Source organism: Parasteatoda tepidariorum, chromosome 2, assembly GCF_982258835.1.
Source record: "Parasteatoda tepidariorum strain Cologne lab strain chromosome 2, Ptep-v5.0, whole genome shotgun sequence".
In the NCBI taxonomy this organism is placed as follows: Eukaryota; Metazoa; Arthropoda; class Arachnida; order Araneae; family Theridiidae; genus Parasteatoda; species Parasteatoda tepidariorum.
The window spans coordinates 20,939,087-20,952,496 of record NC_141756.1 but is presented as its reverse complement, the minus strand read 5'-3'; the positions used below and the strand labels follow the sequence as shown (position 1 = coordinate 20,952,496).

The window sequence follows — 13,410 nt, the reverse complement described above, 5'->3', positions numbered from 1 at the left end:
AAACAGTTCTTTTAAAAAAAACTATTTAATTCGATCCGATTTGACTTAATTTTATTCATTTTTTTGCATCTGCAATACATCAGGAACAAACTTCAATTCTCCATAATTAATTCATATAAAATTATTTATGTAAGATGCGAATGAAAATTTTTTTTGAAAAATAACTCAATTTAAAAAAAAAATTTTTTTCAATTACAATGTAATCAATTCATTTTGAAAAGTGTCTGCATTTATAAAGTATCCCTTAAGTATTTTTCATCAAATTTTGCCGTTCAAAATAAAATAATAAAATTCAAAAATAAAAATTTTTGAATTTTTTTTATAAATATTATCAACATTTAAAACAGTTTTTTTTTCTAAAGATCTAATTCGATTTGATCCTTTTTTTTCTTCATTTTTTGCATACGCATATAACAGAAACAAATTTATAATTTAAGATATTTCATTCTCCATATTAGATATTTTCAAAAAAAAAATTTTTTTTTTTTTTGGTTAGTGTATTCACATCTGCTAATGAGCTTTTTATTTATAATGCCAGGCATTGGAGTAAGTTTTTAAATATTAAAAAAATAGACCACAAACGCTTTTCATTTTCACAAAACTGTGGCTTTCTCCATATTGACTTTTTGCATCATTTTCAAAATAAGCAGACCGCTCTGGCTTTTGATAGGTTAAACTTGACCAAACAGTAATGAGTAGCAGTTGCAAACTTAAATTAGCTCTAAAAATAGTACATAAATTATTAGTAAAAAAAAAACACTATTACATATTACGACGGAGCTTTCGATAAACAGTCTTAGCACACGAAAATCTTTCCATGCATTGTACTGTTGTACAATGCATGGAACTGTTGTACTGTTGTACAATGCATTAGCTCCATACCAATAATGTTTGTTCTGGTGAGGTGCATATTAATTTGATCTGGCTCACTTCAACTGAGAGTATTTTTCCTATGTAGCCTAAATTTCTTTTCATATGTAGCCTTATTATGCTGTCACGCTTTTTGCTAATTTTTGGTAAGTCACATTAGCACTGTAGATTTTTTTAAACTAATTTCTTTTTCCAACGGAATTTAAATTACCATGTCATCATTAATCTTCATACCAAATTTGGTGCCATTTTGATGGTTAGATCGAGTTAAGGAGGATCTGAATAATGTCATGTTAGTACATAATACCATTCAGAGTCCCCTGAATATATAACCAGTAAATATGTACTGAATTAATATAAATCAGTTTTTAAAACTACCTCAGAAAACATCTATATTCCAGGCCAATTTTATTTTGCCTATATTATCCACAGACATGCAAACATGCTTTTTTTTACAGTTATATATTGTTTTTGAAAAAAATTTAAGTTAGTTTTAAAAAATGGGAAACCCTAAACAATACCTCACCTGTTTTTTTCGTCCCTTCTGCACCCTTTAGCGAGCTGGATCTGAAGCGTCATAGCATGGACTTTGCAAGTCCATACTCTACATTTCTGGGTGTGAGTCGCAGCCGCACTACTCCCAACATTCAGCCATTCCAACAGAACGGCATAGATCATGATACTAGTTCCATGTTTCCAGATTCCATTCTGCTTCTGCCACCTCCTCCCCCTACCTCCCACCGACCTCTCTCCACTTTCATAGATTCTAATGCCAAAGATATGGATTCTTCTCTGCAGGTAGTACTTCTTTATTCTCACTGCACGTCTTTTTTTTTCTTTTTTTTTCAAATACAAAATCTTTTGTTTTGCCATTTATAATAAAAATTGAAAAATTGGTACGTATGTTTTTAACTTTTGTTTTCGCACCCTAAATTTTCCGAATACATTTGTTGTGGCCTGATTAGAAAAATCTCCAGAATATTTAGTGATATTTGTAAACTTATCCTGCTATGTTATCCTGATATTTGTTAGACTTATTACACTCAACCCATAATCAGCCACGGCTATATATACTTTTTGTAAATAGAATAGGTGTCTTAAGATTACTTGATTACTCCACTCTCCACACCTTTCCCGTCTCCTTTACTATGGTACCAGCAAATCTTGCTTCAAATCTCGCTAGTATGGACTGAATGAAAACAATAACGAGCTACAAGTTTAATATTTAATGGTGCATTTTTCCTAGCTAAGGCATTAAAATCAATCGGAAGTAGTTACCCAGAAGTCTTACGACGAATTTCAACCCATAGCGCCATCTGTGCTTAGCTTTACCCGGACATCCACCCACATTTCCCTTCTAACTAAAATGTTCTGTCGTGGGAGGGAGGAAATCAAGATTTATCGTAACTATGCTAATGAAGAGGCAGAAAGTGTGGGCTATAGTGTTTTTGAGACACCTATTCTGTTTACAAATAGTATAATTAGAAAAAGTATAATTTTAGTGCTTTGTAAAAACTCCTTTTCAAAAGTTGTATTATTATCTGATTCAACGACCGCACTTCAAGCAATTGATGCACTCAGCCGTTCTAGAACTTTAACCATCGATAATTGCTTAACTCTGCTCAAAAGGTTTGCCAGTAATAATAAAACAGTAGTTCTCCAATGGATTTCAGCCCACCATGGTATTCAGAGAAATAAGGCAGCCGATTTCCTAGCCCTCTGTCCTCCGGAGATATAATTCATCAAAAGTTTATTAGGTACAGAAAAAAAATGTAATTTGAAATCCAAAATGGCAAAGAAAGAGGCCTATTAAAATCTGTAAAGGTATATTTTCTGTAGAACCAATGGTCATTTAACTAAAAAGAAAAATGCACTTCAGCACTTTTTTTTTATTTAATTTAAATGTATAATTCTCAATATTTTATAATGCACTTCAATCTTTTCTTTAATTTAGTTTAAATAGATAATTCTCAATTTTTTATAATTGAAGTCTTGGGCACTTTTATATGATGGATGTAAAAATAGTTAAAATGATGGAATTTTTTTAATCGTAATCATTCTAAATATTTCTCTTTTAAGCAGTTGAACTAAATCTTAATTATTTTTAATTGCTCGTATCAAATTAGAAAAAAATAAAAACACATTTTATGTATATATGTGCTTTTAATTATAATGTAAATTAAGATACGTAATTTCAACGAAAATTAATGTATAAATGTATGTTTTATCATTCTATACATGACATTTTAAAATATAAGAGTATTTTAACAACAATTCGAAAATTACTATTGACCAAATAAATGAGTGGAAGAGGATAGTGTGGCATCAGCCAGATTAACTGTAACTGTTTAGTTTTAGTTTCAGTTTACATTTATGTTAAGTTTCAGTTTGTGTTAGTGTATCTCGTTAAGTTGTAATTAAATGTGTTTGCGAGATGCTAGATCCTGCTCATTTATTTAAGATATACTGAATAATACATAACAACACATGGTGGCAGCGGAAAAAGAAACAAATTAACGCAGTAAGTTTGACTCTCCTTCGATATTCCAAAATTGCATCATGACATCAGCTGCATATCACATAATGCCGCCAGAATCATTTCCTTTTTCGATTCCCACGGAATGGCCTAAATGGAAACAAAGATTTTTACGTTTCCGAACTGCTTCTGGACTAATAACAAAAACAGATGAGGAGCAAGTGGATGCTCTCATATACGTCATGGGTGATAAAGCCGAGGACTTATTTCTTTCGCTCAGTATATCGGAAGAGGATAAAAAGAAATTTCAGGAGGTTTTGAATAGTTTCGACACTCACTTTGTTGTTAAACGAAACATTATATTCGAACGAGCTCAGTTCAATCGGCGAATTCAAAAAGAAGGTGAGTCTGTCAACGATTTTATTACTGCTTTATATGCTCTTGCTGACAAGTGTGAATATGGTAATTTACATGACGAATTGCTTCGTGACCGTATAGTTGTTGGTATTAAAGATCAAACTTTAAGCGAAAAATTACAACTTGATTCTGAACTTACCCTGCAAACTGCAATGGACAAAGTACGTCTTTCGGAATCAGTTAAGAAACAACAATCACTACTAGTTGAAAATTCTACAGTTAATGCTATTAGTCAAAAGAAGAAATATAATAAAACAACTAATGCAGACAAAAGTAATTTTCATGATTCGAAATATAAATATCAAGATTCGAAAACTAATTATCAGCGAAAAAATTGCAAATGGTGCGGTAAACAGCCACATGAAAAAAGAAACTGCCCAGCAAAGGACTCAAATTGCAGAAAATGCAAGAAAAGAGGACATTGGGATAATGTTTGTTTATCTACTATTAAAAGAGTCAATGAACTTTGTGATGCTGGTTTTGTAGGACTAGTGGGAAGTACACAAAACACAGATGAGTGGGTTGTTCCTGTTAAAATACTAGGAAAATGCATCCAATTTAAAATTGATAGTGGTGCAGACTACTCTGTTATTCCAAGCAGTATTGCCTCCACAGTACTCAAACATGCAGAACTAAAAAGTGCAGATAAAGTGATTTTTGGCCCCGATAAAACACCCTTGAAGTTAATGGGAAAACTGCTTGAAAATGTTGAATATAATGGAAAAAAGTGCTTAGAAGAAATTTATGTTATAGAAGGACTCCAAACATGTTTATTAGGAAAACCTGCCATAAAATTTTTTGGACTTGGTCCCAATATCCAATCTCAGTCTGTGCTCAACATTACAAGTTTTAATCCTTTCCATGAATTTCCTTCGTTATTTCAAGGACTTGGCTTACTGAAAGGAAGTTACCATGTTGAACTAAATAGTGATGCTAAACCATATGCCCTAACCTCTCCACGTCGAATTCCCATACCACTTCTGGAGAAAACTAAACTAGAAATACAGAGAATGCAAGAATTAAATGTTATTCAGAAGGTAGAAAAACCTACTGATTGGTGTTCTCCTGCAGTGGTAGTACGAAAAAAAGATGGAAGTGTGCGAATATGTGTCGACTTGACGTCACTCAACAGAAGCATCAAAAGAGAATGGCACCCATTGCCAACAACAGAATACAATTTATCACTTTTGGCTGGGGCGAAAATCTTTTCGAAATTAGATGCAAACTCTGGGTTTTGGCAAATTCCTCTCGATGAAGAATCTTCATATCTCACAACATTCATCACACCCTTTGGCAGATTTCGTTTCTTACGTCTACCATTCGGAATATCATCTGCTCCAGAACATTTTCAACGTAGAATGTCACAAGCTTTAGAAGGTCTTCCTGGTATTATATGTCACATGGATGATATACTCGTCTGGGGTTCAAATCAAAAAGAGCATGATGAACGTCTAACATCTACTTTAATCCGTCTGAAAGAAACGGGAATCACTCTTAATAAACAAAAATGCTGTTTCTCTGTTAAGTCTATAAAATATCTTGGTCATGTCATTGATGACTCAGGAATACACCCAGACCAGGACAAAGTAAAAGCCATACAAAATTTCAGAAGCCCAACAAACAAAACTGAACTGAAACAGCTACTTGGAATGGCAAATTATTTAGCAAGATTTATTCCACGATTTTCAGATATTATGGCGCCTTTGATTTCTATGTTATCCACAAAGAATAAATTTGTTTGGAACTCTCCTCAGGAAACCGCACTTAAAAAGTTAAAAGACATTTTGTTATCTGAACCTATACTTACCATCTATGACCCAAACAAACAATCAATTGTTACAGCCGATGCTTCTTCTTATGGATTAGGAGCCACACTGTGTCAGAAGCATGATTCTACAATCAAGGTGGTAGCTTATGCATCCAGAACTTTAACTCCTACTGAACAACGTTATGCTCAGATAGAAAAAGAAGCCCTTGCACTTACATGGGCATGCGAAAAATTTTCCAATTATCTAATGGGTACCAAGTTTCTTTTGGAGACAGATCATAAACCTCTTGTCCCAATACTTACTAGAAATTCTTTGGATGATTTAACACCTCGCCTACAACGTCTCAAAATGAGGCTCATGAGATATTCTTTTGATGTTTTTCACACTCCTGGGAAAAATCTTTGCGTAGCAGATGCACTATCTAGAGCACCACATCAACAAGAAACTCCAAATCTGGAATTGGAAGAGGAAGTTGAAGCTTTTATCAATCAAGTTTTAGAATCTGTTCCGATGTCTTCAGAGAGACTTTCCCAGATAAAACTAGAACAAGAGACTGACTCAGCATGCAATATGTTGATCAATTACGCTTCTCAAGGTTGGCCAGAGAAAAACCAGATAGTACCATCCTGTTTACCCTTTTGGCCTCTAAGATATGAAATCTCCATACAGAATGGCTTGTTAATGAGAGGAAACCGAATAATCGTGCCAAATAGGCTACGACAAGAAATATTGGGCAAAATCCATGAAGGACACATGGGAATTAATAAATGTCGAGCTTTAGCGAATTCAGCAGTATACTGGCCTGGCATCAGTAAACAAATAGAGGAATTAGTTCGGGATTGTCCTTCATGTATACAGGAAGCTAAAAACTGTTCTGAAACTTTGAAACCAACTAGTTTTCCTCAGAGACCATGGGAAATTGTAGCTATGGACTTATTTAAACTCCATGCAGAATGGTATTTATTAGTTACAGATTTTTACTCACGTTATCCAGAAGTGGCAAAACTGGATAGTTTAACATCAAAAGAAGTAATTTTACACTGCAAATCAATTTTTGCCAGACATGGAATTCCAAATGTGGTAAGATCAGATAATGGACCACAGTTTGAAGTTACTAGAACAGCTGAGTTTCAAAACATTGCAAAAGTATATGGTTTTAAGCACATTACTTCAAGTCCAAGATATCCTCAAAGCAACGGTTTTGTTGAAGCAGCAGTGAAGATAATTAAATTAAGATTCAAAAAGTCTAAAGATCCTTACTTGGCTTTATTGAGTTATCGGACTACACCTTTAAAGAACGGCTACAGTCCTGCTGAGTTGTTGATGGGGCGTCGACTACAGTCAACCTTACCTTTAGCAATTTCACTACTTCAACCAAAGCTAATAGAGAAGGAGATATTGGAAGAAAAAGAAGAGAAAAGAATAGAAAGACAGAAAAAGGATTATGATCGGAGGCACAATGCTCATGAATTGAAACCAATACATCCGGGTGACAAGGTATGGGTAACTGATAGAAAGGCTGTTGGAACTGTACAGAGAAAAGCTGAATCACCAAGGTCATACTTTGTTAAAGAAGGCAAACAAGTGCTTCGACGGAATAGGAAACATTTGATTCCAGGATCTAAACTACAGATTCCACCGCTAAACGATGATTTAGAGGAAGCTCTTTCAGAAAGAGATAACAGAAGGAGCTTACCAGAAATAACGGATCCAGATCCTACAGTGTTAACTCAGAAGAAGGATGTATCTCCAAAAACTGTAGTAACTCGCTCTGGAAGAATTGTGAAAGCTCCCAATAGACTAAATCTTTAAAGGGGGGAGATGTGGCATCAGCCAGATTAACTGTAACTGTTTAGTTTTAGTTTCAGTTTACATTTATGTTAAGTTTCAGTTTGTGTTAGTGTATCTCGTTAAGTTGTAATTAAATGTGTTTGCGAGATGCTAGATCCTGCTCATTTATTTAAGATATACTGAATAATACATAACAACACAGATAGATATCCAATCTAAGTTTTAAATCACACGTGAAATTTCCCTAATATTCCTTTTTTGTTATTTAAATGTAGTAATTGCATAAAAATAAATATTAGTAGAGAAGATGTTAAAAGAAAACTCTACCTATACAACAAAGTGATGCTATATTTTTTACGAGATAATTATTTACCGCTAGCAAGTTTTAACTTCATCTTTACATTCATAGATGTCAGCACCATAGTAATGTTTTAAAATTTTTGTAAAGAATCATAGATGGCAGCACCACATCAGATACGTTTTCAAAAATTTCTTTTGCGCTTGCTTTGCATTTTTAGTACTGTTAATTGCAGAGTATCATTTTATCATTTCTTTTTTTAACTTTAATCGAGAAACATTTTGTTTTGCTCTTGTTTTTTTAAGAGTTTATCCATTAAAAATTTTGAACTTTTAAAAAATAAATTAATAAAATGGTGTCATGTTATGAATGCTGAAAAATATTCTTTTCTCATTTTTGGTATTATTTATTCATACACTAATCCAACCGTGCATGTAAAAAAACGAACTTGTACTTACACCAAAAAGTTTGGGGAACAACTTGAAAGTGGTACGCTAGAATATCAAAAAAAAAAAATCATGAACTGGCCCGTGTAAGGAACTATGTCATTTCTTTTCATTCCAAAGACAACACGTAGGCTGTCTTCGTAATTTCAGTTAGCGTGAGTAGGAGCCAATAAAAAATGTATCTTTAAATTTTAAAAAAATTAAGCTGTTTCACTAACATCATACATATTTTTAATTTACAATGCACATTCTGTTTAACATTTTTGGTTGTACTGATTATGCGTTAACTTGGTTGCTCTTAAACTATTCATATTATATTTATTCAAATTTTTTGATTTGAAAAATTTTGCAGATTCAAATTTTTTTATTTGAAAAATTTTGCAGCGCCTCCGGAATAACGCCAAGCTTCTTCACCCTTCCGCGAGCCTACCCATCCGTGGCTCCGCCGCCCCCACCCCCACCTCTCCCACAGGTCCCCCTCTGACATCAGGTGACCCCCTGGTCAGGATCCTGCCCAGACGTCTTCCACCCATGTCCACCTCTCTGCATTCCAGCAACGACAGCGGCTTTGGCAACGACGCACCCCCACCACCTACCTCCTCCACACTGCCGAGTCTTCTCTCGCCAACATCGCCAGGAATTTCTCCGCCAAGAGACACCAACCTCTCTCCAAGATACGATGAAGAGTGCAAGCCCAAGTGAGTGCCACCAAAATTCATTCGATTGAAAGAAGAATGTTAATCTTAATTAGTTCAATATTATTAAAGATTACCAATCAGTTATCTTTATTATTATTGTAATTATTAATACTACTCTACTGTAGAAACATTACGAAAATGAACGTAACAAAAACGTTAACAATATTACGCGAAAACAGTATTCACTGTACTCTGGTCCATGTCAAAATTACGATCTGCGGATGGATGTTGTGTGAATGTGTCCTCCCGGTAAAACAGGACGCAAGTATGTTGTCTCAGGATCATCGACTAGGACAGACTATCACCAATAGTCCATTGTGCAGCTCTAGTGCGACAGAAACCAAAGTACCATACTTATCACTCGAGAACATATCTAGTGTGTGATTAAGTAATGGAGCATTCATACTGTCTGCGATTGTACGATTGTATAAGACGATCGTTCGAATGTTTAGAAGCTACATGTAAGACATACTACTCATACATACGCGAATCGCATGCTCCGTAAAATAACCATAAATCAATGTATCAAAACATTTTTCATAAACGAAAATTGTACGTTCGCCTATTCGTGTGCCTATATAACCGTCGTTGAGCAGATAACCTCATAACTCTCCAGTTAGCTTGGAAATGAATCATACCCCGATTTTCGACTTTCGGCCACCGTCTTTCCCCACGGCTACTAAGGTTTTTTTTCCTTTCTTTGCTTTCCACCTTTTATTTTTTCGCTAAAAACGCTGCGTTTCTTATTGTAAACCCATTTTAGTTTCATCATTCACGTGTAAGTAGATCTTGATAATGGGCATCCAATTTGTGTGCTCTCAAAGCATTCCAATTTTTCCAGTAGCTCATATGCTTATTTCCTTCACTTATTTGACAAATGTAAATGATAATTAGAATAAGTACTTATTTAAAAGCACTGTTTTTTCTTTTCAGAGAGAATGTGTTTTCTTCTGTCAAACTGAGAAAAGTGATAACCAATGACCGCTCTGCTCCAATGATAAGTTAATCTATTCAAGAAAACAATGTCCTGTATTTCACTCAGTGATGTCAACAACAACAATTTAATTATTTTTCTTGATGAAAATGGTCTGAATAGGACCATTTTCTAAACAATCTATTTGTTCCGTGAACACTAAAAAAAGTTATGTCTCCCATCAGCTGGTGTTAGAAAACCAAATTAATTTCGACTCTATAGAAATTAATGTTTATTTGTGCCATAATGAATCAGGGTTTCTTTAACTCATAATAAATTTTTATACATTTAAAATAATACATTTGTGGGAAATAATGTATTCCAATAAAGGGCAAAATTATTTTTAAATGTATGCATATTTATTTTCCTTGATGTTTACTAATTCAATGTATTTTTTAACACTATCTAATGCTTAAAAATATGTACATTTCAACTTTAAATAAAATACAAATTAATGAAATATAAATATTCGTACACTTCAAGTTAATTTTCTATTGTATGACAATGTATTAATATCAGCTTTCATGAAAGCAGATATTAATACATTGTAATATAACTTAAAATTGAATTGAAATCTATGAATATTTATATTTTATACATTCAAATTTAATTTTGAATTATATTACAATTTATTAATATCTTGCTCACAAATGAAAAGTTTTTAATATTCAAATCTATTTAGTTTTCAAAAAACACTTTTCATTTTGGTGCAAATACTCATTGTTATTGGTGTTCAAAACATTTTATTTCCCATAATTATTTTCTTTTGCTTTATATTTTCTGTATCATAATTTTTTTTTCTGTATTTGAAACAAGTGTTTTCTCTGTTTACGTAATTATAAATTATTTTGCATGCTTCCTGTAAGGAAAAAAATGTTGAAGTTGCTACCAGCTCTTAGAAAGTCATATATAAAAACCCAACTCTTGTAGCGATTTTTACAAAATTATTGCAATCTGTAAAAAAATTCTTTTGTCTAATAAAAATAACTATTGTGAATAATTTTCATATTGAATGATTTGTATATTATATGTTACATAGTATAGTGATTTTATTGAAATTTTTGAGTGAATAAAATATGGAAATTTTAAAAGAAAAGCTTTGTTTCTTCTTATTGTATATTTTTTTCTAACATCACTTTATAGTACAATACTGCAAAATTGGTGGCAATAAGTGGTTATACTATAATAATATGGTAGATTTATACCCATGTAGCATGATACGCAAATTAAACGTAAATTTGGGGAAATTGGTCAAATCATTACGCTTTATACATAAATTTTATGTAATATTGGAAAGATATTACAATTGAGATATTTAGTTAAACAGCTTCGGTACATTCTAAGCAATATTAACAGAACGTATTTTGCAAACTACCCTTCGGTAAGATTGCTTTCATATATTTTATGTATTATTAACCAAACAAATTTATCATTTAAATTTCGGTAAGAAAGTTTTTGTACATTTACTTATAAATGTTGACGTATATTTTACCGTTTAGATTTCGATAAAAGATTCCGCATATACTGACAAAATTAATGTACCATTTTATTTCGGTAAGAATATTTTTGTACATTTTACATAAAATTGGCGAAGTGAATTTACTATTTAGATTTAGTAAAATGCTTCCGTGTATTTTAAGTATTATTGACGAAGCAAATTTACCGTTAAAATAATATGTAAAAATAACGTACTCATTCTTATCTAGTATAAAAGGGTTGATAAAACATTAACAAAATAAACGAGTTCATTTAAGTATACTTTTACACGAATTTTACGTTTTTTAGATATCCATTTATTGCTATACTACAAAGTTTCAGTTTTACGTAAATTTTACGAATTTAAAGGTAAAATATACTTATTTTTGACGTAAAATTAATGGTTCTCTGCAGCATGATTAGTAAGACACAATTTCCAGTAAAACACTGTAGTGGAGCATCACTGACAGTGATCCTCGAGAAGGTGGGTAACCACTTTGTCCAGCTTGCGAAGAGACCAAGGGTGCGCGGTATCGGTCCTTCGTTAAACTGTTCTAACGTGAACTGCTTGCAGGTCGTCGGGCTACCAAAGAGAGGCAACCGTTCCCTCTGCAGAGTATCGAAATGTGATGACGTATATACCTTCTGATCATTCTCAGGGATGTTCTCCTAACCGTCGCCAATAGCCCATTGTGCAGCTCCAGTGAAGCGTAAATAAGGTATTCTTACTACGGAACTATATCGCATTGATTTCAGAATGAACCAATCACAATTGCATCTAGTTTTAATTTGTTTGAAGTAGAGTCCATTTATCTAACGTAGTTAAGAGAGTTATGGCTAGCAGCTTTATATGACCCTATGGGTTTTAGCGAAACAGAATATTGGAGTCAGTTGACACACTTAGGCGAAATTTCTGCTTAACTTCTCTTTCTCACTTTATGTTTCATTTTTTTTCTCTCTAACAAGCCGAAGGACACGCTAAACAGTACCTAAGTTGCTATTAAACTGAAACAGATTTAAAAAAAAAAATTATTTCCTTTACAAAGTTCTATTTAAAACAGCATCGCTGGAAAACTAACTCCTTGAAAAAAAATTTATCAGGCATATTGATTGATAACTTGAAAGTACCAAGCATAAATATCTTAATATTCAAAATTTAATTATCTCAAGCAGAAAGTGATTTTTAAAATTTTTGATGATAGAAAAAAAAATTTAAATTGTGAATGATGTACAACTTCTTACAAATATTTTCAGACATATTTTCAAATTTCAATTTAGTATCATTCTCGATTCATTTGTATTTAAAAAAAAAAAAAATTTTTTTTTCCTTTCTGTTTGACAGATTTGAGACAATGACAGATTTGAGATTTATTCCTGTTTGTGGATGTTTGTTCAACAATTACCTTTAACATTTAAAAGCAATTTGCTATTAAATAGAATAATTTCAAGCTTGATTAAAAATCCTTCCTTTCATTGCATGGGCATCACAGATGTCCACTCTGAGAAGGAGAACGAAATTAAAACACCCAAAATAGTCCTCTAAATTTCACTCACAAGAAGAAATTTGAAGGAAAAAAAATCCATTTGCAAAATGATTATTTGTTCTTTGAGTACTTAATTTTTTTAAATTTAGTTGAATTAAAATCGGTATTTTTTTAGAGCAAAATGTAAATTAAAATTATGCATTTAAATGAGAGAGAAAATAATAAATGGCTGAGAAGAAGAAGACCACTGATGTACAACCTCCTCACCAATGACTTCAGCTCCAGCTATACTAGAATGCAAAGTTTCTTGACAATGACGCCACGGCTGGCGGTGGAAGAAGGAGAAATAAGTTCAGCCGTAGGGTTGTAAGGAGCAGGATCGAAAATGACGTCACACTCTTCTAGCTTCCAATTTGGCGCAATAATCGGATTAAGCATTTTGTTTGGCACTTTGATTGTTAGAAAATCATTGGTCAAATTATCAGAAACACTTATAATAAATTTAAAGATTCATTTTACGTTATCATAATTAAGTAATCTAGTATAATAAATATATGTAAACTTTATATTCTGAAATTTTATAAATTAAAAAATATAGAATTTTAATATATTCGATTTATGAGTTAGTTATTTTAATTTTTACATAATTTTATATATTTAAAAATTTAATTTTTAACAAATTATTTCAAAACAATACTCAAATGTTTGAATA

At 32.5% G+C, this 13,410-nt stretch overlaps 1 protein-coding gene across 1 annotated transcript in view; it reads left to right on the top strand.

Moving 5' to 3' along the window:
* Nucleotides 1–10,834, top strand: part of LOC107437211 (BAR/IMD domain-containing adapter protein 2) — a 133,064-nt gene extending 122,230 nt beyond the window's left edge. Inside the window, exons 13-15 of the mRNA XM_043043135.3 lie at nucleotides 1,428–1,668; nucleotides 8,452–8,765; nucleotides 9,699–10,834. Coding sequence (XP_042899069.1) covers nucleotides 1,428–1,668; nucleotides 8,452–8,765; nucleotides 9,699–9,771 — 628 coding nt within the window. The 3' untranslated portion in view covers nucleotides 9,772–10,834. The remainder of the gene's footprint in view (nucleotides 1–1,427; nucleotides 1,669–8,451; nucleotides 8,766–9,698) is intronic.
* Nucleotides 10,835–13,410: the final 2,576 nt, after the last annotated feature.